The sequence below is a fragment of the Temnothorax americanus genome, unplaced genomic scaffold (genome assembly GCF_048541705.1).
Source record: "Temnothorax americanus isolate GAGA-0224 unplaced genomic scaffold, ASM4854170v1 Scaffold1, whole genome shotgun sequence".
Classification (NCBI taxonomy): Eukaryota; Metazoa; Arthropoda; class Insecta; order Hymenoptera; family Formicidae; genus Temnothorax; species Temnothorax americanus.
In genome coordinates, this window is record NW_027509230.1 from 4,297,790 (window position 1) to 4,324,674 (window position 26,885).

Sequence of the window (26,885 nt, forward strand, 5' to 3'; positions counted from 1 at the left end):
CTCGCGGAACCGCAATATTATATGCAAAGAAATTTATTTGTTTCCAGAAGCGTCTCGGATCCCCAGTAAACCAATTTGTCGTCGATGTACTTAATTTTTTAAAAGCAACGTTGGCATTGCCGCGATGTATTATCGGATCACGCTTTCGGAACGATTTTCCATGCAGACGTAAGAATATTGTAGTACATCTCGAAAACGAACGGGAAATAAAATCGTGTCATTTTAATCATTAAATGTAAATATATAATTCCGGAAAGATATAAATATCGGCTTATAAGCGTAATCGATTTAAATATCGTCCGATTCCAGAGGTCAGTCGATCGAAATGTTTCACGTCACGGAGCGAACAATTATTTTAAAAAAATTACGCGTTTCTTTTTTTCGCGTTGCCGATTTTCGTGCGAAAATTCCAAGTGTTCTCTCGCAGCTTATTTCGTATATTCATATATCATACCATAATATTCCTCTCAAGCACGCTTCACCCCTTACTTACGTATATTCATAGAAACAAGATAGGAGCGTCAATTTATTGATCGTGTATTATTTTAATAACTTATTACAGTACTTTATTAAATGTTAAGTTACGGTTTTATCTAGACACATTTACAGTCACAGATTTTTGTGTGTCGCAATGGAAAAGGTGTATCGCAGAAAGGTATCGCGCGCGACGGCTTGCTACACGGTTTCGATTTCGTGTATATGTGTGTGTGTGTGTTTTTTTTTGCGTATATGCGCGTGTAAGTCTGTGTGTGTTTCTGTGTCTACATCTGTGCGTTTCGCTATACGTCAGTTACGTTTTCGCAGCGTAAAAAGGCGCATGATCGAAATGGAAGGATCTCCGTTGTTCTTCGTCGGGTGTAATATCACCACCGACGGTTCCTAGATACGGAGATACGAGAGAACTAAAAATGTGTAGAAGTAGATTTTTTTTTTTTCACCGAGCGACTCTGTGCAGCGCTATATTTTGTATTAACAGCAAATGAATCCGGATATATGAAGAGTTCGCCGCGCACCGTCGGAGCGCGGATGCGACGCTCCGCTTCGCGCCGCATTCGCGATCGACGGCTGAATATCGAATGAACGTAATTCACACGCGTAAAAACACATTCTCGCGATCACACACCGATGCCGAGATGTCTACGATAATGCTAAAATGGGAACCGGCAGTCTTTCTCGCGCATTCATATACAATTAGACACAGTCGCAGAGCACTCCCCCCTCCTTACGATCTCAATCGGCTCTCGCCGCGGTTGCCGAATTATTCAGAGCCCATTGACTTTTGCACGCGTCTACATACCTACATACCTGGGCGAACTTCCGATCGTATGTGTGTGTGTGTGTGTATGTGTGGCATGAGATCCATGGCTCGTTACTGTGGCTAATCGTAAGTTGTTGATTCTTCGACGCACGCAATATCGCCGTAAGCACAGTGATCGTACTTTAAGAGAGAAAATAAGCGAGGAAAGGGAAAGAAAAAGAAATGAAAGGGAGCTGGTAATAAAAATTAAGAAAAGATTAGAGAGAAGGAATAAGGAAGGGCGCGCGCGCGCGCGCGCGCGCCTATCTGTGTAAAACGTATATGTTGAATGGAGCAAAAAAATGTCAACTATAATATTCGAAGATGAATTTTCAGTACGAGCTTTTTTTAGTACTGTGATAGGTAAAGAGAAGAGAGAGCAAAAGATAGATAGATAGATAAAGAGAGAAAGAAAAAAAGAGAGAGAGGGAGAGACTTTTAGTAAGTAAATACAAAATGCATTACATGTCATGGTTCTAATGTGGCGATAACATTGTTGATATTAAAACTGTACACACGGTGAGCTGTCCCGTGTAGCTGGAAATAAACACCCCTCGCTCAAGCTCGGGTCTCTCGGTAAGTCCGTGGGAGAGGAGGAGGGGGGGAAGAACGTTTCCGGCGCGGATTGCGAGCGAGGCCGCGCCCGTACGTCATTACGGGCGGGTCATCGTCCGGGTCTCCTCGATCATTTCACCGTCCTTTGGCAGGTGGGGAGATTTACCATGAAGAATACGTTGAGCTCGATCAGCGACGCCAGTATGAGGAACACGGCGTACATGCAGAGGCAGGCGCGGCCCACTTTTGTGTCGAGCTGAAACTTGTTGGAGGCGAACGCGATGTACAGCAGCATGAGGGTCGACAGCAACGATATCGCGCTGTACTCCAGCCCGCCGGAGTTGATACTTATGTAATGCTTGCCGGGCTGCGTTGGTGAGAAGGACGATTTGATCAGCCAGGGTAGTCCGAGGCACAACAGTATATCGAACGTGTTCGATCCTATCGAATTGCTGATGCCCATCGAGCCGTGTCCTGAACAGCGTAACGAAATGGTAGAAAGTATACGGATGGGAAAAAAATTATGAAGGAAGAGCATGGCGAAATGTCTCTCCCCCGAGCATTCTGCGCGCTCCGTTCTTTCGCCATTGTGTCCGTCTTTCTCAAATCCTCAACCCCACGTTACTCGCGCCGGGTGTAAAATACATGTACACCCCTCGACACGGCATGCACCTACTGGGCGCCATTCGCAGCCTCTTATAGCTCGACCTAATTGAATCCCTCTCAACGTGCCTAACGACCCTTCCACCCATTTCTATCGCGCTGATTTCTCTGAATTTTGCACTAGTTCCCCAATGTACCTCTCGTTACTGCTATTTTCTTAACATCTTACGAGCCGTGCTGAGATCCAAATATGAGAAAAATGCACATCTCAATTGGTCTATTTAACGTAATAAGTATTCACTTACGTCGTGAGATTAATTTCCAATATACGTAGGTATATTTGTCAATAACTGTATACCTTGTTTCGCAACAATCACGCTCGACACGGCTTCGGGTACGCTGGTTCCCGCCGCGAGGAAAGTGATGCCCATTACGGAATCTGGTATCTTCAGCGTGTCTCCTGAAAAAAAAAGTTTGTATCAAAACTTTAAGCCATACACACACAACACACACACACACACAAAGATTCTACGCGATAAAATAAAGATTCTCTCGTTACAGTCTTGTTTCTTATCGTTCTTTAATTTTTAATAAGGGGACTAAATATACTAGAGCTAGACCGTAACATACGTTTCATTTGGAAAAAGACTTCGATGTGGAATCGATATTCACGTAAAATTTGGTCAAATATCGTCTTTTGCGTTTTGATGTTCGACGATGCGCTTGTTCGTAGATAAAGGTCAAAGTCAAATTATCATCACTCACCTAATGTAATTTAAGTCACACATATACAAAGATTCTACATAATAAAATAAGATTCTCTCGTTACAGTCTTCTCTTTTGACGTTCTTTAATTTTAAACGAGAGAACGATATGCTAGATTTAGACCGCAATATAAGTTTTAATTAGAAAAAGACTTTTCTCTTTTTTGACATGGAATCGATATTCATGTAAAATTTTATCAAATGTCATCTTTTGCGTCATCTTTTTCGTCTTTGTAACGTTTTGATGTTCGACGGTACACTTGTTATTAAATTAGAACTATCACTCACCGATTATAGTGATCATCCACGCAACCACGTAGCTGAGTGATCCAATCCATATAATGCACATCAGGAATGTGATAGGGAACCAATTCTTGAATCGTGGTTTCTCGCAATCGGGAATTGTGCACATGAATACCAGATGAATGGGCCACGTTGTGATCCAAGCGGTCTTCCTTAACCATCCGGCATGCGCTGGCCACACCAGGAGCTCGTACTCGTAATCTATTATACAATATATTATGATAATTTCAAATTCGAAGATATATTATCTATTGTTTATGTTTTCTATAAGGGTTCCGAGTGACGAAATTGTAATATTATGCAAAAATTATGTAAAACGTATCGATAGCAGCCGGATTTGTCAAATTTGAATATTCAATCTCTGATCTTGATGGCTGTTAATTCCTTGGAAATTCCCATTCACAAGTGCTTAATTACACTTGACCAATCAAGTGGCGCTCTCTCTGTCGCGAAATATATTACGCATTGCTTTACCATTGTTCGCGAACACTGTCGTCACGCTCGCGGACACGCCGATACAATTGAAATCGTGGAAATCGATTTGATTTGATTAGATTAGACTAGGAGAGTAAATATTTATTTATCGCGAGATTAGTAGCAAATTCTGCGCGACAAATTATATTTCACGTAACAAGTAGCTCGTAAACGCTATGTTACAAATATTGTGTTCAAAAATTTATAAGGAGATACAGACAAATAACTTACTAGGATCTGGATTCTCTTCCTGCGTTTTTGTCCCGCCATTTTGTAGCGGTACGTCGATAGTAGCTATCTGCTCCACACGATCACCGGGCGATTGCAATTTGTCCGGTCTTGGTAAGTGAATGTCACTAGCATCTGTGAAAAACATTATTCATGCATTTTATATTTTATGTAAAAATCCCAAAACATTAAAATTCAACTCTTATATTCTTCTAAATTGTACTACTATTGATATGATTTAAAAAATTTAAATCTTTTAAGTTAAGTTCTTGAAACTTAATCATCAGAAACGTGATCGAAAGGATTACTGAAGATTTTATTTAAAAAAAAATGCTACAAAGTTGCAATTTTCTTATCGATTCGAAGTCAGTTTATTTTAAACAAATCAAACAGGAAAATAACGATAATTTGTTAAACAAAACTGAAAAACTAAAAAGAAACGAGACCAAAAGCACGGTCTTACCTGTCGTAACTCGTGGACCATCTGAAGATATCTGATCCTCGTTCGTACGGAATCTTGTACACCGCTGGAATGATTTATCCCAATACATCACGGCGATATAAACAATATATAAGAGCACCAACGTTAATGCTTCGTACCACTCCACCCGCTCGTCGTGTATAATGCATATCAAAATTGCGACCGTGACACCGTAAGCGAGACAATCTCTACTAACAGGCCACCAATCCAAAGGCACCACCTGTATACGGAAATAAATTGTTATTACACGCCAAATTACAACGCATATGTTTAGTGATAATATTCACTATTATAAACATAGAATTTACAATAAACCCAAAATTGTTACAAAATATATATAGGGCAATAATATGCCAAACTCAGAAGTAAATGATTTCGCTTTTCGTTTAATTTTGCGCAGAATTTACATTATGAAAAGATTGCAACAAAAGAAGTACATATAAAATACAAATATTTTAATTTTAAAATAAGATATATATATATATACATATATATTATTTTAAACAAATCAATATATATATACATTCTGCGATAACATTGATCACATATCATGCACTATGACGCATTTTTGACAATCGTTTGACGTACATCGATATCAGTTCCTAATCAACCCGTCAATATCAATTTGACGCGTATTGTTTCTGTTCGATAAAGCCCGCCGTTACTCATAACAATTTATCTAACAATAAGTAAAAAAATTGTTGACGCTTTAAAATACATGAATGCGGTAGCATCGTAAAACATAGAAGAATGAATCTATCATTTTCACACACATCTATTATAGACTCGCGTTTATTTTCTCGTAAAAATTATTCTGTATATTCTAATGTTACGTATCAACATTGTGCATTTTTTTAAAAGGTAGTTAAGTTTCTTTTTCGTGCTTCTCGCGTCCCGTTAGATTTGTCGAAAGTATATAGGACACTCTTGGCAACCTACCATTCCCGCACCGATGCCGCAGCAGGCTGGAACAGCCAGGATGTTGAACACCGCAGAACCCACTATCGTCCCGACGCCAATGTCACCTTCCGTGATGAATGTTCCGATGGCATTCACGAATAATTCTGGGGCCGACGTCGCCGCCGCCATAAACGTCGCGCCGGCTACGTCTTTCGACATGGAGAGTGCTGAAATGCAGTGTCCCATCCTTGATTTACCTTTAATCTCCTACATGTATATTTTACGAACCACGTGCGAGAATATTCTTTATCACGGATCTACGAAACTTAGAACCGAGTAAGGTAGACGAAGAACAAATTCGCACGTGAATTCTTTGAAGCTACGAAAATTCTAGTCGAGAAACTTTTCGCCAAAGAAAGCTCCGTTAATCTCGAATAAATAATTCTAAAATTCAAATGTAAGACATGCGCGTCCAGGTATATTCTATTTTTCTTTAATATATACATTCGCCGTGTCCACTTAGCGAGAAATGTGACTGTCTGAGTCTCATCTCGACAACATACGCGACATTCCTATTTGCGCAAATTGAACTCGGACGGCCACGCGTAGCGTTAAGTGATAATCAGACTCTACCCCGAATAGAACGGATCGTATTTCAAGAAATTTCGCGAGGCCAGAATGAGTTGCGATAATCGTTGAAGATGTGCCTGGATGGCGCCCGCAGTGACGCAGATATGCCGCAGCGCACGGGCATCGATTCGACAGTCGCGTATCGCGTATCTCAAGCGGTTGAAATTAACTCCCGATATCGCTAAGCGTGCCAAAATAATCCGCTTCGATTCGATCTACACTTCAGCTCCTGTTTTGCGAAGATCGATTGGTATCGCCTGCGTCAGCTTTGGATAAATAAATGTTCTCTCACACTTTGGCGCGCGAGCGTGTTTGCTATATATATATATACGCGTAACGTGTTTATAAGTAAGAGTCTATAATCTTAGAAGAGACAACGATTACCTTAGAAAACTATTATAATATTATATACTTTCGCTCTCTCAGTTCTTATAAAACAAAGCAGACATTCAAGTTATTCGAAAGTTAACAAAGTTAGCAAAGTTAAATCCTTGAAACTTAATCACCAAGGTAATTAACGTCAAAAAGATATAGCGCGCGAAGTACCATTCAATATTAATTACCTTCTTGATTAAATATTAAAGTAAAACTCTATTAAGTTCTACTTGAGATTACGCGAAAAAGAATTTTATCATTTACTTGTTAAAATTTAATCAGTAATGTCCCGAGACTTTTATTTATTCATTTTTTTTTTTACGAGAAAACTTTAGCTTCAAAGAATCTATGATTAAAAAGACATATACCGCTTCTATCTTGTATACGAGCCAAATCTACGTTTTAACAATTTTAAATTGCGTTACGTATTTCTCGTGTCATTCCGTAAATTTGTCAAAAGTTTTTGCAGAAGCAGAACGGTGCCTGGCACGAGCTTTTCAATCCTCGATACACGCGCAAGCGTAGAAAGTTAGCGAAGAAGATATATATATATATATAATGCAACCCTTACCGTGACATATTTTTTCTACAGCAGGTACGAAGAATTTATCGCATACTACTGCTAAAGCGATAAATAAATAAAGCGACACGATGACGTGTACGACAACGGCACCGTCTTGTCTTTGCTCTTCATCAAACAAGTCGTGTGGAAAATCTTCTATAGCCGGTGGCGTACAATTTATACCTAAAAAACGTAAGTTGCCTGTAAATAAGATGCATAATACAACACAATCGTGGCAATCGCCACCAGCATTCTCCACAGCATATTCATCTTCTCTGAAACTTTCTCGAAAGCTCGAATGAATAATTTCCTTCTTCATTTGAGCTGTCTCTCTCTCTCTCTCTCTCTCTTCGTCTCTTCTATCGCGGACAAATTTTATTGGCAAGTTTGAATACAAGCACTACGTATCATAGGGAGGGAGCAAGGGGGCATTGGCCTTACGATGGAAGTGTCTTGAGTTATTTCATCGATAACGCAAACATTATCGGACGTAATTGATGGAGATTGGACATTCTCCGGTTTCAGTATTTTTTCTTCTTTTTCCGGCGTCAACATTTTTCGAGCTTATTGAATCGAATCTAAAAAACCCACTGTATTGCGACATTATATGTGAAAACAATTGTTTTGACGAAGCCCGCGCAACTTTTGAGACCGATTTTCCCGAAGATAAAGCTTCCGTCGAGGAAAAAACGGTTTATTCCGCGTCGTTTCTCCTTTTTTTTTTTCGCGATCGATTCTCCGGCTTCGACCTATGATTTTCGCCGCACCTTGTGCCCATTCGTCGCAACAACCGCATAATACCCGATTCCGGATGTACCGCACCTAGGGCACACTCATGTTCGACGAAATGTATTTATTTTTTTTTTCGCCGTTGCGTAACGCGAGGGTACAGGTACAGAACCGCAATGCGCATCAACTAAATCGAGGCACGCACATCGTGCCGTGTTTCGATTTGCGGATCGCTTTGACGTAAAACGCATCAGCGTTTTCCATCAAACGTTTTCGATAATTCCGCAAGCGCGCTCGTCCGTCCCGCGTTATACGTCATGTCACATTCGCGAGACATTAACGGTACGAAACGCCGCGTCAATTTACGTGTTTTTGCCGCAGAGGCTTTTTCCCCGGCTGTGCCTCACATGACACTCCGCGCTCATCGGGTTAATACGATAAGAGCCGAGGAAAGAGCTTAAAGTTAACCATTATCTTTTTAAAGTCTGCCCGGCAGCTCTCTCGTTCTGGCGCTAAGAGGGGCCGCCGCGCCGCGGCGGCGTGTGCGCGGTGTGCGACGGAGGAGGTAGATCGAGGAGATGGATTACGAAATCGGTGGTATTAGCACGTACGTTGACTCGCCGAATAGGAACGTTCCCGCTGAAACGCTGAACGCCGACACGAAATGTCACGCGCTATATGCACCGCGCGGGCACACACGGACGACGCGACGCGACCGACGTCGGCAGCGCGCGACGGTGCGACGGTCCAAATCGGATCGTGTGGTGGTAAGATAACGATACGCCAAGTAGGAAACGTCTCGTTACCGTTCGCCATTACTTCAATTTTATGGAACCGTCGTGTCGTGCCGAATTATTTGGCGAACGGCGACCACCGGAGCCCGGCGGTGGCCACAAAAGCGGACGTGTGCCGCAAAAAACGTATATGATCGATCGCGTACGCGCATCCGAATGTACGAGCGGGGCCCGCTCGTTAGCGTTAATTTTAGCGAGCGAATTTCCAAAGGCGCGACTCTTCACGAAACATTTACCCCAAACCTTTCGCGAATCGCGGGATACCGCGTTCCCTCATCCGTTTTAGGAGGCGCGATCGATCCTATATCTGTCCGGATTGTGTCGGATTTTCATCCGGATGTCGCCGCGTGCAAAAAAATTGTAAAATTTTTCTATTTGTATCTTCAAGCTGTCGAAACAAACTGTTCCCCGAACGATCGGCGTTTGAAGATATACATCGATATGTAACATCGTGGATCGCGTTAGAAATAAATTCTGAATTTGTATACGCGTTAAAGATTCCCTTGTTCTTGAAAAATTGCCATTTTTATACTGAACGCGAACGTAATATCGCTGACTTATTGCACAATTGCATGTTTCTATACTAAACTAGAATCTGCCATTCAATGGTTGTTCAACGAGATTCAATAAATTCTTCTGTAAATGCTAGACAAGACAGCAATTAGGCTACATCGCGAAAAATTATTTCCAATCAAACAGAGATCGTTCAGAGGATTTATTCAGATAGTACTCGATTGCACTTTTTCTGGATTATCAATATCGCTCGTTCACTGCAAGTGTTTTATCGGATTACCGTAATGCGCGTCTGATTTGGATTATCCTCTTAAAGGATTAAATATCGGTATTATGGCAGAATAAGAGTTCGTGCCGGATTATCTAATTGCGCGCCGTCGTCGTATATATAGAACGATGCGACCGTCACGATAACAAAATTAGCAGCGACATTTTTATTCATATATATATATATATATATATATATATATATATATATACCTCTCATATATATTTTTAATATTTTAATATTCCTCCCCCCCCTCCGTCTTTTTCCCTCTTCTCCCCTCGAGGAGACTGTCATATGCCGAACGTGTGCGTATTGGTGCCTCTTACCGGTATATATCGCTATGTGACTGGATGTGACTTCCTACCGATTAAGCAGCCTAAAGAAGTTAAATTGCTCTCATTCAACTTGGCAGAACAGATGCCATTCATGTCTAATGTACGTCGTATAAACGTTAGATATATCACGACGACTCAACGACTCTCCTCCCGGGCTCTACGGGCGATTCGTTCGGTCGGAAGGGCGCGGCGCAAGCGTTGCCCGCGCGTCGGACGGCGGCCGATGGACGGATGGACGCATTAATTAGTTAACCGCCGAATCGTCGATAGCCGGCGCGATGTCCCCGCGATTATCAGCGTTCCCCTCGCGCCTCCGCCGCGTGGCCTTTAATCCAGCGATTTTTCGCGATTAGTCGCTCCTCTTTCGCACGCGAAGACGCGGATCGTAGCCCAGTCGTTATTTATCAGATACGATAGGGCCGCTACAAGGGGAGCACGCTATAGGGCAGAAAGCCGTAAACAAACGGTTCGCGCATTGATTGTCGCCGCGCGTTTCGCAGTACGTCACACTTTGAGGTATGCGAAGACGAGAGATTTAAATTGAACATCGTAACGAGACGCGTAATAGTAGTAAACGAGGTGTAAAGTAATGGTATGACGGATGAATGATGCCCTTTTCTTTTTTTAAGATTATTTATGTTTTTGAGTTTCAAACAAAAAATCACCGGCTTTCATTCAGCATCTTTCGTTCGACTCGACTTCATCACATTTGCCTACATTCCATTAGAATTGTTAGTCCATATATCATTTGCATTGATCGAAGGGGAACATTGGATTATACTTTAAAATTCATTTAAAGTTATTAATTATTAAATGTTAATCGTCATTGTTGTCATAGTAATTAAGTTAAAAAAATGTCAGCGTTAATCGAGTGCAGCTGCACCAATTCCTGCGTAATCACAAATGATTGGTGATTAATCTGTAAGTGATTAATCTATTATTACCAATGTGCTTTAATAAAAAATATTCCCCAGGAATAATGGATTTTATTTATAATTAATTATCTAAATATTTATCTCTTTTCTCAACACTAACCGTTTATAATAGATAATAAAGCGTGTGAATGAACGGTAACGCGATTTAAATTTATTGTGAATTGTAAATATTCCTCTCTTCCATGAAACGGCAGTAAAAGAGTATCTTCTTTTTTTTTCGAAGAATACGGTTGGTTTACATGTTAATTCGATTCTGCGATCATGCTGGATAAGTGAACGACAAAGAACGTGTTAGGATGTGATGAATGGACGTCGTTTTTATTAATTTTCATTAATTTTATGTCGTAAATGACGATACTTAATCGGCTGCTTTAAAGTGTAAAGCCTGCTAAAGCCTCCCGTTGTTCTCGGCTCAAGCTCTCGCTATAGACTATGACTTTAATTAATATGTTAATCACTTCACGTACGTCGTTCTTATTAAAGATCAATGTAACTGCCCATAATGAAAGCGGACGCTTTGTCTAACGAGAATACAATGCGGGGATAAACTTTTACATTGTTTTATATTGTTATGTTAATATGCCATTAATTATAAGCTCAAAACTTTTAATCGGTAGATTAAAGGATGTTTAGGAAACATCTTCAGAAAATTCATAAGCTTCTCGAGTGTCTTTTTAGGGACGTTTGAATCATCTATTAGTTTCAATCCCGCTTTCCTCGAAAATAACCGATACATCTGCAATAAAAGTGATATTCCCGATAATTCGAAAAGGCTAAAAGCCTAATCTCTGTATTTTGCATAGTCAGTCTACGATTATTGATATTTTGCTGGTAAAGCGGATAATTTAATTGCATTGTGTGTTTGACAGTGATCGACAAGTTAAACTCGAAGCGCAGATTTTAGTGACGTGAATTATTTTAATTTCGTTGAACTATTAATAGAAATAAAACGTGCGCCACGGCAGCTCGTGCATTCAAAAAAATAATTTATCTTTCAATACCTCATATTATTTTTGAAAGGTTTCGCAGAATTTATTGAAAGTTGATTAATCGTTCCAATAAATACGCAACATTTAGCCGCGATTTTTAAAATAGATAACAAATCGATTTTTGTGTATGAATGCAGTTTGTGATTTATTTCGTGAATAAATAACATAAGCAAAAGAACGCCGGTACAATGCAATCAAATATAGTAGAAGCAATATACGCACAAGCATTTTCGTCCGTAAATAAAATAAAAATATATCAGCGACATGTACTAGATATCATTTATATCTACTCGCGTGAAACACATATTCACTTCATAAATAGATTTCATATGAGATAGATTTCGCATTTACGAGTTTGTGAATCAAATGATATATAAATGAACGATTCTCTTTAATTTACAAATAAACACATCCGAGACACAATTATTCAACGATCTGTTATTCATTGTGTTATTCATGAAAGTAGACATCATAATTCTGAAAGAAAGGAGAAAGAAAAGAGAAGAAAAGGAGAGATAATTCTTCTGAGAACATGCTCGAATATTATGTACAGCGGTAAAATGAAATAAAGATGAAAAATGAAGTGAGACAAAGAAGAAGTCTTCAGCTTTAAGCATAGAATTTACGAAGCATCGCGATTGTTCGGACACAATCGAAAAGAGAATTACAAAGCGAACGCGGCAAATAGTTGAATTTGACAGACACGGAAAGAGAAATGAAAGGAGAAAAATGAAAGAGAACCACACCAGGAGATATATTGTGTATACGTCCGTGTGTGCTTGAGTACTCGCTATTGACTTCGCGTAATGTCACGAATATCGCGGGGGAGGGGGGGGCAATAAGGGGCATCGCATGTACGTATTTTTAACTGAGCACTTTCTTCACCAGAACGGCCACGGGTTTTTCCTCGCCCGTCGTTTATCGTGGAACGGACGATCGACACTAGCGTGATCGCAGAACATCCCGGTCTGCGATTTTTCCGCACATTCCCCGTTTTCACAGTGCGGCAACTGCGTTCGCGGCGCAGCCGCTCGCGGTGATCCACCGAAAGAGGAAGAAAGTGAAAAAGGGAAAAGAAGAGAGAGCACGCCGAACGCACCCGGGTGCATATGCTCGTCTCTCTTTTCCTGACTCTCTTAAATTTTTTTTCTTGTTTTTTTTTCCGCGTTTCCCGCCGCCGTTTCTCTCCCGATTTCCCCCCCTCCCCCGGATGCGCGGGGCCAACACCATCCTCGCTTCGTGTGCGAAACCGTTTTAACACGTCTCGCGGTCTCCTCCGGTGCGATATTATCGAAAATAAGATTCGAACACACCTCCTCCTTGGTCAGAAGTATCCATGTTGTCAATCCCGTTGTCACACACATACTACATTAACATCTACTCCGAAGTCCGACATCGTTTGTTGGAATCGCCCCTCCCTCTGGGCTCTTCTCTCTCGCGCGTAGCGCCTGTTGCTGGATCGTGCCGCATGTAGGTGATGAGGCCTCCTCCAGCCTCTCAAGCCCGCGAGCGGAGCTTCCGCGAAATTTGCGACACGCAAACTTGCATCTGGCATTTCGTCCGCCACTTTCGGGCAATCGCCACCAGACATCGGCACATCACGAGTAGAGGAAGGAAAATTATACACGCTCGTATTTCTCTCTCTGTATAAATTTTACAAGCACACTTTCGTGTGCGTGCATGCGCGAAATCGTTACGGTGCTGTAGAACGAAGCAGTTTAACGATTAACAGACCGGCATCTCGTTATCCTCAGTCAAGTGCAAACGTATCTCTCTTCATGAATGCAAAAATCAATTATACGTAGCGTATAATTTCGGAGTAATTAAGTCGTCAATTACTGTCGCAAGTCATAATCTTCCGTCTTTGAACACGCTGGTGTTAAGTCTTAAGCGTTGAAAATCTTTTATGAAGAACGTTGTCGTTAAAGTAGAGACCTTAATCGAATATTATAATATTTTTACTAACATTCTGATATTATAAAAATTATTTAATAAGAATTATTTACTGATATTATAAAAATAACGTTTATGAATTAATAATACATGAACGCAAAGCAGCGTCCCTTCCCTAAGCTTCCTTAAAACTTATATATCTAGTTGGAGAACTCGAGAGCTCGAGAGTCTCGAGCTTAGGTCGTATTTATACACTCACGTGTGTGTAACAATTCGCCTGGTGCAAATGCACCAAACCGCCGTGCTGTCTGCGCGTTGATTTAACGCGAGTAAGTACCTCTGCATCGACATCTGCATTAGAATTTAACACGCGCGACGCTCATTTAATTGCGTTATTTTTTTACCCGATTGTCTGGCACTTCGAATAACACGTGCATTTCACAATTAAGCTCTCGCAATTATCAGGCCACCTCGCGCGCTCATTACGTATCGTGATTTTAATAGAAATTTTTATATCTAACAAATTATAAAATTTAATCGCATTAATGAACTTTCTCGTTTTGAATTTTAATAAAATATCCCACGTCGTTATATCGATGTCACTGGATATTTTACTGTGACAGTCGAATAATAAAATTGTTGTATCTTAAAAATTAGGTCGCAAGTAGCAGCTTTTTTTAATATTCTACGGATTTTAAAGGAAAATTTATAGTTTTGATTACACAAGTCTAAAAACAAATATGGGAATTGTAGCAAAAAAAAGACAAAGAAATGTTGTACCTTATTAAATAATAGTTTAAAAGTTTTAAAGTTTATCGATTATTACGATATTAAAAAATTCTTGCGGAAGTCTATAACTGGTTTTATATATTTCAGACCTGCAAATTTCGATTCTAAGTCCTTTAAACGGTTGTCTTCACCGTTGATCTAACAATTAATATTGAAACACACACTCCGACACGGATTCATGCGATAATAACGTAAACATTTGTTTTATGTATTATATTAGTATCAGTTTATTATCTTTGCCTACGTGCGTAATACGTAAGATCCATATATTCTTAATCGCGACGAAAAATCTATTCTGATAAAATTTAACTAAATTAATTATAATGATACTCTTTTAATTGATACCCTTGCATATTTTGTTAATAACGAATTTTATTATATTTGCAAGAAATGTTTATGCATAAAAGGATCGTAGCTATTTTATGATGTATAAAAACTGATAATAACCCGCCATACAAAATTTTTCATACAAAGTTATATGTAAAATATGTATCAATTTTTCTCTTATATATACAAACAAAAATTATATTTAAAAAAAAACATGAACATATTTTATATACAACTATATGTGAAGTTTTTTCCTTAAAAATATCCTTTTCTTGAAAATATAGTATACATATAATAAAAATGCAAAAAGCCGTACGAGAGACTCTCTAATAATAATTATTCGCGTATTTTATTATCTCTTCTGTAGCTCATATCATTTCTTATATCATAAATCTTGTACTAAATGCATTGTATTACATAATACAAAGTACTTCACGAAAAACGTAATCTCGCGGAACATACCTGGAATACATGCGTGTTACGATTTTCATTGCAAACTAGTAATGCCGGAATGCGTTTTTTTTCGATTCGTTCGATTCATTCGATATGTATAATATTTGTTGCATGGCATGGTTGTAGATAAAAGATGACGCCTCGAGTAAATAAGGAAAGTTAACACGCGCGATTTTATTCGATCTCAAAGATATCGGAGCTCTAGTTCGCGCGTTATTGTCCTACGACTCTCACGGTAGGTAAATAAATAAATTATAAATAAACGTGCACGGTGTTAAAACAAGCGCGATTTTTGACGCTCAAGCCGCGCGATTTGTGCCGCGCGGCTGCAATCGCGCGGCTTGAGCGTCAAAAATCGCGCTATTGACACTCGACCTTTATTCGATAATTCTATGTGACCTTACTCGAAGTAAGGAATAATAGAACAAGATGTTTCTCCTCGATCGAACAAATCGACGAGGCTGTATCGCCGGCGCGATACGCAATGTAAACCTCTTGTCGCTTGTCGCCGAAGATACGGCCGTCGCCGTATGAATCGGCAAAGATCTTCACGTATATATACGAAGAGGCGAACGGAAGAAACCACGGGGACGGGACGGCCACGGGAACTTTCCTGCCCGTCTTTTAATCGAAGGTATGGAATAACTCGATTGCTTTAAACAGTATCTTATCAGCGTCGCTATAAGTCGCGATAAGTTTCCGACGGACGAAAAATATAAGCGTGTAGTCGAGCCTTACGTGCCGGATAAACGGCAGATAGCCGCTCGCGCCGCGTCGAGATCTTTCTCTCATCTCCGTCGCCTCGTTTTTCTTCACGTATATTCACGTATATTATCCGAGGAAGGACCAGGCACACTTTTCACGCATTGCACGTCTTTACGTAACGAAGGATGATATGGCGGCGCAGACAGTCGGTCGGATACCGGATACTTTTCGTTATTACTATACCAGCTACGTACTTTTTTTGCATCAGTTTAATGGGACTGTTTTCTGACAGTACGACAAATGTCGCCTACGCGGCGGACTGGCGTAAGTATATAAAAATAATAAACTTTTCTTCGCTTCCCTGATTCCCTGGATCCGCGAGAGTCGGAGAGAGAGAAAGAGAGAGAGAGAGAGAGAGAGAGAGAGAGAGAGAGAGAGAGAGAGAGAGAGAGAGAATTATATTAACATATAAATATATATAATTATATCTAAAATATGTCCGTATATTCTCTCTTTCTCTTGTAAAATCTCTTCGTGTATACAGAAAAAATAAAAAGACTTAAAAAATAATTAAAAGAATTATTCTTGCATTTTTTTTTTGTAAAAGGAAATTTTCCAAGCAACACATCGCAGTCAAAGTGATATCATTTTGACATGCATCATATTGACCAAAAAATTATGTAATATTGGATCAATATGAAATGCGAAAAAATTGTTATATGATTATATATAAAGTATTGGATAATCTAATCGTGCGAATAAAACGATTAATTTTCTTTACTATTTGTTCTACATTTTTTTTTTCGTGTTTTAGGAGGACGTAGATTGCTGCAGGCGAGCGAGCTCGAGCCACCGGGGAACGACAGTTACAACTGCACGCCGCCCGCGATCAACGAATTCCCACCCGACGGTTTTACGCGGCAGCAAAGACAGGCAGGATTCATAATAATCCACTTCGTCATCGCTATTTATCTGTTTTTATTACTTGCCATTGTCTGCGACGACTATTTCGTTCCCTCTATTAAGAAAATTTGCGAGAGTGAGTACAAGAGGATCGTTCGGTATATATCCAACGTTTTCTTCGTGATCTTATAATATGACCTCACTGCGGCTCCTCTCTCTCTCGTTTCGCCGACGAGCGTAAGACGTTTTGCAGTTTGGCGTATTATGTCGTGCATTTATATTACGCTTATTAACGTTCGCGCGTTCCACCTCTCGCATGCGCATGCAAATACGCACGCACGAGAGATGCCTGAATAAAAATGGCCTAAATTAATGCGTGTAAATAAAAACTAAACGAAATGTCTCACGGCAGAGCTCAATGTCACCGAGGATGTGGCCGGCGCGACCGTAATGGCGGCTGCGAGTTCGAGTCCGGAATTGTTCATCAACGCCATCGGTACCTTCGTGACGCAGGGTGACCTGGGGGTCGGCACCATCGTCGGTTCCGCGGTGTTCAACATCCTGGCCGTGCCTGCGTGCTGCGCGCTTTTCGCGAACGAGGTAAAAGCAGTGATTCCCGCGCGAATCCCAGGGGCTTCTCTCCTGCATTCGACTCTCCGCGGTCTTTCTTATCACACTTATCGCGTTTACAGGTGCTGAAGCTGGAGTGGTGGCCCGTATCGCGCGATTCGCTCGCGTACGCTTTCACGGTTCTTCTCCTGATTCTGACTCTGTGGGATGGACGCGTCGAGTGGTACGAAGCGCTCATCCTCGTCGCTTGTTACATCCTATATATATCAGGTAACATATTAGGGATTATGAATGGAATGGGCTTTGGGGAAAGCCCAGAGAAATAATTTCGCTTGCTAGAGCAATGTACACCGCGTCCTGCAAATGTTTTTGTAAAAAGAACAATGCAATATTTGTTTTTCTAATTATTTTTCCCATATATGTATAATATAAACAAAGATTAAACAAGAAAAAGAAAACATATATGTACATATTTTATATATATAATCATATACAAGTATATACAAGTATATTCAAGTATATAGATACATATGTATACTTATACATGTATTTTCTTTTTTTATGAAAAATTTGTTATCGGGGAACTGCGCTTTATTTGCATTAACTATTTTAAAGCGCGAAAAATCTAATACCATTACTTTGTTTTGTCACAAATAATTACAATAAAACACCACAATAATTGGGGCGTTTTTGTTTTCAGCAATGTGTTTCAACCGTCGTATCAGCAATTTCATGAAACGAATAACGTTTAGGAGAAAAAAATACAGAAATATCTGCGAGGAGAGTCCCCTCCTGCCGAATCGTAAGATCACTACAATATATAATTATTATCACCTCTGCAAAAATAAGTGAATTAAAAGGAATTGATACAATTTCATTCTGTGATATTGTAAACTTTGGATCTTCGAAAAAGTCAGACTTCACTTTCGACACTTTTAAGTTCCTTTCTATTTCTACCAAACCAAAACGTTTCTCTATCTCTCTTCCAGTGGTTGCATTGTTGCATTTAATCCGCATGTGAATTTAAAACAAAAACATATTACAAAATGAACAAATTCTCGAACGATATTATTACATCAGGAGTAGGAAGGAAACGGTAGAAAAACCGGCAATTCTTAAAGTCAGTGTCTGACGTCTGACCTCGTGGATTAAGAAGTTCGCCGCAGAATAAATCCCTGTCAATCCTTTTTAATCTACGTATCTCTTTGCAGGGATTGCATTCGATAACTACTCGTAAGAAATATAATCTCATGCTTTCCTATGTTTCATTCTAAAACGAATAGACCTCGTCAAGGAAACGGAGATATGTGAATTTAGTTTGAGCGATCAGGACGAATCACGTATGTACCTCAGAGCACAACGTATGTTGTTGTATCTGTAATAAGCAAGAGTGTAATATCATTTCAATTACAGCATCTTTTTGTATATCTCTTCTCTCTCCTCAAAACATACACATATACGCATGCGCATTACATTGTTAAATTCGTACTGTCAAATTATGCTCTCAATTGGAGTCGAAATAATACTGTTCTGTGTTAAAATAATAAAATTTTGGCGCACATGGTAGTTAAAAATAACAAAATGTTATTTAACTCAAGATATCGGTTTAAATTTCATCCTTTAATGTTTAACAATGTAATGTGGTATAGAGCCCTTACTTGATGGCATAAACAGAACAATGTTTGCATCATAAAATATTTATTAACATGCCTTTTTTTAGTCGAAATTGTGAACATGACGACCTGGCCGAGTTCTACGTGCGAGAAGCTATGGTGGATTATCACTTGGCCCATCAATCTGGCATTACTCGTTACTATTCCCGACTGTAGAAGAAAGAAACTGAGATCTTGGTATCCCTTTACATTTATCATGTGCGTAATGTGGATCGCGACTTCGTCCTACGTTATTGGATGGGTCATCACTATTATCGGTACGTGCTATCGATTAAACATTTGTATTAACATCTTAAATAGCCAAGTTTGTCGAAAATAGATTTTGCAAATCGCTGCTACACTGCTGGCCAAAAGTTTGAGACCGTTAATTAAAAATATCTACCATATGAAATAAAATCAAATTTGTGCATTATAATTTAATAGATACTTTTATTATTTTTATTCATCGTTTTACAATAAAATAAGAAATAATATAAAATACTTGAAAGTTTGATAAAAAATATTTTTTACAGGATGAAAAAAATATTAGACTAATGAATATTAAATATTTTTTAAAAAGTAGCCCTTTTAAATCTTTTTTCTTACTAATCTAATTGTAAGTAATCTAGTTACAAGTTTAGGTATTTATTTATTTTTTGACAAATGACTTTTCTATCCATCTTTTAAAATAACCAATATAACTTAGTTTTGGAAAAAAAGACTTTGGAACCAAATTAAAGAACGCTATATTAATCACAATTGTGCTATTTATTTTTCTAATTAAGAAAAAATATTGAGTCGGACTTTTAAATAGTATTTCACTAAAATATTTTGAAATTTTATACGTGGTCTCAAATTTTTAGTCGGTGGTGTATACGTTTTGTCGTACAATGCTAACAGCAATAAAATCGAATTTGTTGAGAGGACATGATGACAAATTGACTGCAGATATCGAACAGAATCTGCCATTTATAATATATCCCAATAGTCACGAAATGATAGATTTCGTTTGGTTTCTGCCGCAGTAATCTGCTGTCGGCAGACTGACAAATTGCGAGATTAATGTCGATGCAGTAAATCTGCAATTAATGACATATTCTGTTCGAGTCTGCTGACAAACCAACATATTGCTAACATTTTGCTCACTAAAATCATTGAGACATGATAGAAATTTTGCTGGAAAAAAGAATCTTTATATAGAACGCCGAAACATCGAATTTTAGAATTCCGATGTGACACTAGTATGTATATAACATTGTCACGTCGAAATAACTCGAAAATATTTGAAGATGTCCTAGATTTCATTTATATTCCTTAGATGTTTCTTTAGAATCTAGTACTGTATATGACTGGTAGCCCTCTTACTTTCATTATATTTGTATCATGTTTTAGGCGATACCTTCAGGATTCCAGATTCTATTATGGGTTTAACGTTCCTCGCGGCGGGTATGAGTGTACCGGAAGCGGTATCGAGCGTTATCGTCGCCAATCAAGGTACGGCAAACAAAATTCTGAATAATAAACTGCCACGTCGGATAGCGACGAAACGAGACGAGAATTTCACATGAATTTTCGTTTTGTTCTGTATCCTTAAAATGTGTATCGAATACCTGTAGATTATAGATCATTGTGACTTTCCAGGTTACGGAGCTATGGGAATAAGTAATTCGATCGGGTCGAATGTATTCGATGTGCTACTCTGTCTCGGACTGCCGTGGTTCATCAAGGCCACGCTGTTACCAAAAATACCTGGACAGTATTATGTTCAGATTAATTCTCAAGGGTTAGTCTATAGCTCAGTATCTCTCTTCTCTACGTTAGTTATCTTATATGGAGCTTTATTTATTAACAAATTCGCGTTAAGCCGTACAGTCGGAGTCGTCTGTCTCGTTATGTATGCCATATTTATGATATTCGCATCTGTTGTGGAACTTAACACGTTTTTCGTCGTTAATTTACCGATATGTATTGACTAGCAGTAATATTGGTTTCGTTAAATATGAGATAATATTTATACTCGTTGATATCTGTGTAAATATGTATGTCACACAGTGAACTTTTACTTAACACGGTTGTACAATTTTTGTTTAACGATAAAACAAAAAAGTATCTGAATATATTAAGAGTATTAATGAATATATTAAGTATATTAATTAATAATATCTAAACACAGTAGCTATGGTAATCCTTACATATGTATTCATAAAAATTGTATTATAATCTTTTATACTTGTGTTTATTTCACATGTTTATGTAATTGATTGTAATATAACAACATGAATGTAGCTTTTATACCTAACACATTAAAAATTTTTGGTTACAAATATAAAAAAAGTCATATCTTCATTGTCTGATTTAAAACTTAAAAAAATCGAAAGATATAGATTATTATAAATATAATCACAAAAGACTAAAGTAGAACTAAATAATCTTATTACATATAAATATACTTATTCATCACGTATACCTACGTATGATTTTACCACATAATTATATTTGAAAAAATAAATCTTTATATCATTTAAAAAATTAAATAAATGCATAAATTTTTGGTTAGACCAGATTCTCAATTCTATAACCTTCTATGAACACATTTAAGTAGAATTAATTTAGTATTACTATATATATATATCTGGCTTTTCCCATTAAGAATTTAAAAATTATACGTTTAAAAAATATAAGCAAGGCTACAGTTACCTGGATATATATTTTTTAATTTGTTTTATTTAATTGTTTTTACTTTATTATTTTTACCTTTTTCATTTATATTATTTACTTTAACGCTCATGCTAGCTGGCCACAATCTGCTATCATAATCTTTTGATACGTCTTCCCAGATGACGAACCGTAACTCTCAATTTTTCTCACAACATCCATCCCTTCAAAAACATTACCAAACACAACGTGTTTATTGTCCAGCCAGGGTGTCTTTATAGTGGTAATAAAGAATTGCGAGCCATTTGTATTTGGTCCAGAATTTGCCATCGACAATGTACCCATGGCGGTATGCTTGAGCTCGAAACTCTCATCCTCGAATTTTTCTCCAAAGATCGACTTGCCACCTGTACCGTTGTGATTCGTAAAATCACCTCCTTGACACATGAAATTTGGAATTATACGATGGAAGTAGCTTCCTTTGTAACCGTAACCCTTTTCTCCTGTACACAGGGCACGGAAATTTTCCGCTGTTTTCGGCACAACATCAGTGCGTAATTGTATCACAATTCGCCCCAATGGCTTATCGTCCACAGATACATCAAAGTATGCTAATGGTAAGTTCATCTTGTGCTCGCGACCATTCATTAATATATTTAGAAGCTAGAAAAAGGAAACATAATCAAAATTATTATAAAAATTATCTCCTATATGACTTATGTGAACGGAGATCAGACAGACTGTGAGTTCCGTTACTTCATATAATATTTATATATTATTTTTATATTTACTCTTATATATACAATGCTTTTACAAAATGTTTTTATTAATTATAAAAATTATCAATTTTAGTTCTCATTATATCTGAACCGATATAATTACGTCACTTTACATACTTGATTGAAACTTGCTCTTTTTCTGTACAATTATCATCTGTAACCTCTTTTTCGTCTTTCCCCTAAGCTATTTACCTCTTCAAAGGCAAAAATCCAATGTAATCCTTTGCGTCTCTCGCAATCTCTTTTGAACCAAGTTTCGTCGTGATTCGAATCGTGTTACCAAGTTTTTGAATCACTGACATGTGACTGTCAAACAATCATTTTATAGTAATCATTATTTTGAAGCCCCACGCCCCACGTGCTCCGTACAGACGAGATTTCTTCAGAACGCGAGCAATTTATCTTTTTTACTCCACATTGGAAGGAAGAAGATAAACTCTGAACTCTCTAGTGCAGCCAGTTCAGCAACAGAAAACAGACCCAGTGAATTTTGAAATTCTCCGCTGCGATTGGTCGACTGACTCGCCGGTCAAAGTCCATAAGTTTGTTCATTTTGCTTGATACATATACACACGGCGTTATTAATGCCTGGTGCATTGAAATTGATGCATTTCGGAATGCAATTTCAAATGGTAGAAAGTTTCAGAAAGAAAGAAATAATTATTTCACACTTCCCTTTCTCCGTCATGCGGTTAACCGCGACGAAAGATTTGCGAGAAAAAATTTGTTTTTTGTTAAAAAAAAAAATCAATAAAAACATACTTTAGCATTAAACAAACGTGTCGTTATTATATACTTATTTAATTTTCACTAGAAAACATGCTTTGAACGGGGCTTTGCAAATAAATGATACAGTTTTAATTAGAAAAAGATATAGGTATTGGTCCGCATGAGCACAGACTTCTATGCTACCAGATCGTTAACTCCGTAGCCAGAGTTGAAGCAAGTGGAGACGGCCATTTTTTGTATGGGATTTTATATACCCGGTGTTCCATTGGCACGTTAAAGAAACGGTAAACGCTTCTTCTCACGAGGACAATTCTCTTCAGATACACACCGGTATTCATAGGGCGTCTATACCGACTATACCGGCCACAGTAATTCATTATTCACACGTCACGGATCAATTATCATTAAGCAAATAAAAGTCTAAAGATGCAACTTTATTAAATTTAAATTTAAATTTAGACAAAAGACTCGCGAACCCGCCCAGCTAGAAATAATTAGTCGAATCCATGTCGATTTGACGTCGATGCGTCAATGAATTGGTCGATGTCGAATACTGGTTGATATATCTTTATGTTTTATAAATTTCGCAATAATTAATAAGAAATTAATCAATATAAGATCCGCGAATCAGTGTGAGTCCGTGCAATTCGACGAGGAGAGACAAGCCAGCGTTCACGATTGCTAGGCGCGTGGCCAGGCCATTTACTTATCTGCCATGATTTTTACTGCCTTAATTTACAACAGAAAGAATTTGTGACTTGAGAATCGCTCCTCTAAATGCTTTACCCAGCAATTAGGATTCAATATAGGTCGGTACCAGGTTGCAAGGGTCGCTATTGAATTTATGACCTGCAGATTCCTGGTAACAACCTTGCAACCTTAATTCACTCAGCTGCGTTCCTTTTGTGACCCTTTCGACGCTGTAAGTATCATTCTGTCTTCGCCGCACATCGAATATCAAACGAAGATGAACCGACACTTTTAGCGCTGAGAGCGTCGAAAGGAATATGCAGCCTTGCTAGGCCCTGCCACCTGGCAAAGCATTTGGAGGAGCAATCGCCTCGGAGGCCCCTCCCCCCCACCACAGGTCATAATTCTTTCTATTGTATAGATTGACTTTTGGAACCGGAACCCGCCAACTCGAACGAGAGGCAGTTAGATTCTTTATCGGCAAAGAGAACTACTGTAACATTTTATTATACTATACATTTTATTTTTTCAACACTAAAATGAAAAAATTATGTCAGACAACTATTTTTGGATTAAAACTATAGGGGGTTGTTATCTACGGCAGTAATCTCAAAATTTTTAATTTACGGAACTGGAAAACTCATAAATGGCTAATATAATTTTGAATTTTTTTAAAATTCCACAAACCAAGTGCACATAGATTTACCAATCGAATAAGACATCGTCAATATAAAAGCTCTTTAATTAGCAGTACAGTAGACAGCTTAATAAATTACCGGGCTTCACGATAACTTGAATTATAATTGTTAAATACAACTCTCAATTTGGGAGTAAAAGATAAAATAGCAAATGACTTTCTTTATACGTACAACTTTTCTTATACTTACAACTGGTTTTCCAATTTTGCAATGTTATTAATACCGTATCGTTTATAAGAATAAAATCTCTCTGTGCAAAAAGAATTGTTACAAACCAGATATATAGCTACCCAAATTATAATAAGTCTTAAATATAACATACCAATAATTCTTATACCCTACTTTATATCGAGCATTTGTAAAATATTCGTTAATTTTAGAAATACGGGCTGTTGGTTGTTTTTCGCGAAATCGTTTAATTTTTATAGACAATTATTTTATTAAATTATATTTTATCTAACGTTTGGTTAAGTCAAGTCCAGTCTGTGCGTAACACCTATAAGAAATTCGTTGGAGACCATATGGAACACGTGTTCCAAATATGTTTCAATAGAACAGGTGGCCTGCCTAACATCAAAGAATTTCAAAAGAATTTCTTTTTAAATCCTTTGATGTCAGCGCAGGCTACCAGTTCTATTGAAATATGTTTGGAACGTGTATTTCATGGTCTCTTTCGTTGTTTAGACAAGTCTTTTGAACATCCAAGAAATCCATGAGAAACCTTGACGAAACACTTTTCACGGCAGGTTTCCTGACATAAAAGGACCCCCCTGGTGAAAAAATTTCTCTTATTTTCTCAGAAATTTTGTAAGAATTGAGACTTATGAAAAATATATAAAATTTCTTATAGATACTTTTAGAAATAATTGGATGAAGATTTTTTAAATATTTCAGTATCTATATATATGAAAATTTCTTATATAAATTGCACATCAGATTTTCTCAGATTTTTTCAGATTTTTATAAAGATGACGGAAAAAATCTGAAATATTTTATATTATTATTTTGTCCGAATTTTTCTGAAAAACGTTCCAATTTGTATTTAAAAATCTGAAAAATTTCGAGCATTATGAGAAAATCTGAAAATTTTTATAGAAATTCTGATTAATAATACGAAAATTTTTTTCACCAAGGCCTCACGAAAAATATATCTGCTTTTTAGGCTTAAGATTTTGCAATCATTATACTTTCACTTTGAATAGCGTGTAAATTACTGTCTTAGGCAGAGAACGAGACGTAGGCATTTACATATGTAGTCGTGGACATAAAATAAGGCAGAAAAAAAAGGTAAGTTTTACGTTTTTTCCTGCCTTATTACTCTACGTCTCGACATTAGCCTCCGCCATCAATCTTAAAGTTTCGAAAATGTAAGCCGTTAATAATTATATTAACGAAATTGTTTAATAGAAAAATACATTAATATTTTCTATTTGTATTAAAAAATAAAAACTTGCAATTGTGCCTCTACATTTTCTTTTTTTTTTAATACAATATTAAAATGTTTAGGCTACAAAAAATTTGCGTATATATATTTTAATACGATACATATATTAGCATGAAATTAAAGCAGAACGTAAGAGCTGTTTCTCCCTTTACCCATATATTCTCACATACATCCTATCTTTATATATCTATATCTATATATATATATATATATATATATATATAATTTAAAGTTTAATAACTCCACGTTAAAAAAAAACTGATTCTATTGTAAAATGTAATATTATTTAAGTTATTTTTGTTTCAAGCTGAAATAATAATATAAGTTTCTTTTTATAACGTTAAATTATTTTCTATTTTTCTGTAAAAAACCTATTTCGACATTTGTATCGGTTTCTGTGACAATTAATAAAGTATAACTTGAATTAGAATATTCTCTCTGCGGATTCTCCTTGGAAAAAAAAACTGAAAAAGGGGTTTATTGCAAAGCGGTAACTGCGTGTAATTTATATATGTAAAAATATATGAATATATATATAATAAATACATACATGATACGGATGGCGTTCTTTCTCGTAGTAGAGTGGCGTGCAGGGTCAACAACTATTTTCTCTATAACCGACCGTTTACAAACATTGAAAATGATGATTAATTTATTAACAACCGATACAGATACGTATGTGAACACAAAGTTTCTTCTATCTTTGTCACTCATATTGAGTGAGAGTTTTCCGGCAAGCGACGAACCGACACGAGACACAAGTCCACACTCGACGCACAAGAACGTCGTTCCATCTTTCTTTTTCGGCAACGAGTAACAAAGACGAAACCATGTATGGGACCCTGGGACAAACACTCGGCATT

At 37.7% G+C, this 26,885-nt stretch overlaps 3 protein-coding genes across 7 annotated transcripts in view; 1 reads left to right on the top strand and 2 right to left on the bottom strand.

Moving 5' to 3' along the window:
- The window catches only part of LOC143906504 (sodium/potassium/calcium exchanger 4), a 52,886-nt gene extending 31,639 nt beyond the window's left edge, over positions 1–21,247 (top strand). The window contains exons 1-9 of one of the 2 annotated variants that reach the window (XM_077422818.1): positions 15,696–16,226; positions 16,717–16,941; positions 17,218–17,405; positions 17,498–17,645; positions 18,076–18,177; positions 18,659–18,715; positions 19,096–19,305; positions 20,420–20,521; positions 20,669–21,244. In XM_077422818.1, the coding sequence (XP_077278944.1) occupies positions 16,088–16,226; positions 16,717–16,941; positions 17,218–17,405; positions 17,498–17,645; positions 18,076–18,177; positions 18,659–18,715; positions 19,096–19,305; positions 20,420–20,521; positions 20,669–21,003 (1,506 nt within the window). In that variant the 5' untranslated portion in view covers positions 15,696–16,087 and the 3' untranslated portion in view covers positions 21,004–21,244. Of the gene's footprint in view, positions 1–15,695; positions 16,227–16,716; positions 16,942–17,217; positions 17,406–17,497; positions 17,646–18,075; positions 18,178–18,658; positions 18,716–19,095; positions 19,306–20,419; positions 20,522–20,668 lie in introns of those variants that run through there. The other variant, XM_077422748.1, reaches the window with a different exon arrangement.
- Zyd (sodium/potassium/calcium exchanger zydeco) lies at positions 514–26,762 on the bottom strand. Of its 2 annotated transcripts, none has more exons than XM_077423446.1 (8): positions 26,573–26,762; positions 7,182–7,355; positions 5,645–5,832; positions 4,688–4,925; positions 4,228–4,359; positions 3,508–3,723; positions 2,814–2,915; positions 514–2,326 (listed from the first exon to the last, which is right to left on the bottom strand). In XM_077423446.1, exons 3-8 carry the CDS (start codon positions 5,822–5,824, stop codon positions 1,983–1,985), a joined length of 1,212 nt encoding a protein of 403 aa, XP_077279572.1. In that variant the 5' UTR covers positions 5,825–5,832; positions 7,182–7,355; positions 26,573–26,762; the 3' UTR covers positions 514–1,982. The 2 variants fall into 2 exon arrangements, with proteins under 2 accessions (XP_077279572.1, XP_077279483.1); XM_077423357.1 differs by lacking the exon at positions 26,573–26,762 and adding an exon at positions 13,049–13,386.
- Positions 20,640–22,925, bottom strand: LOC143907167 (peptidyl-prolyl cis-trans isomerase). Of its 3 annotated transcripts, none has more exons than XM_077423866.1 (3): positions 22,579–22,925; positions 21,782–22,345; positions 20,640–20,776 (listed from the first exon to the last, which is right to left on the bottom strand). In XM_077423866.1, exon 2 carries the CDS (start codon positions 22,328–22,330, stop codon positions 21,812–21,814), a length of 519 nt encoding a protein of 172 aa, XP_077279992.1. In that variant the 5' UTR covers positions 22,331–22,345; positions 22,579–22,925; the 3' UTR covers positions 20,640–20,776; positions 21,782–21,811. The 3 variants fall into 3 exon arrangements, with proteins under 3 accessions (XP_077279992.1, XP_077279913.1, XP_077280065.1); XM_077423787.1 differs by having other exon boundaries at positions 22,654–22,907; XM_077423939.1 differs by lacking the exon at positions 20,640–20,776 and having other exon boundaries at positions 21,415–22,345; positions 22,654–22,902.
- Positions 26,763–26,885: the final 123 nt, after the last annotated feature.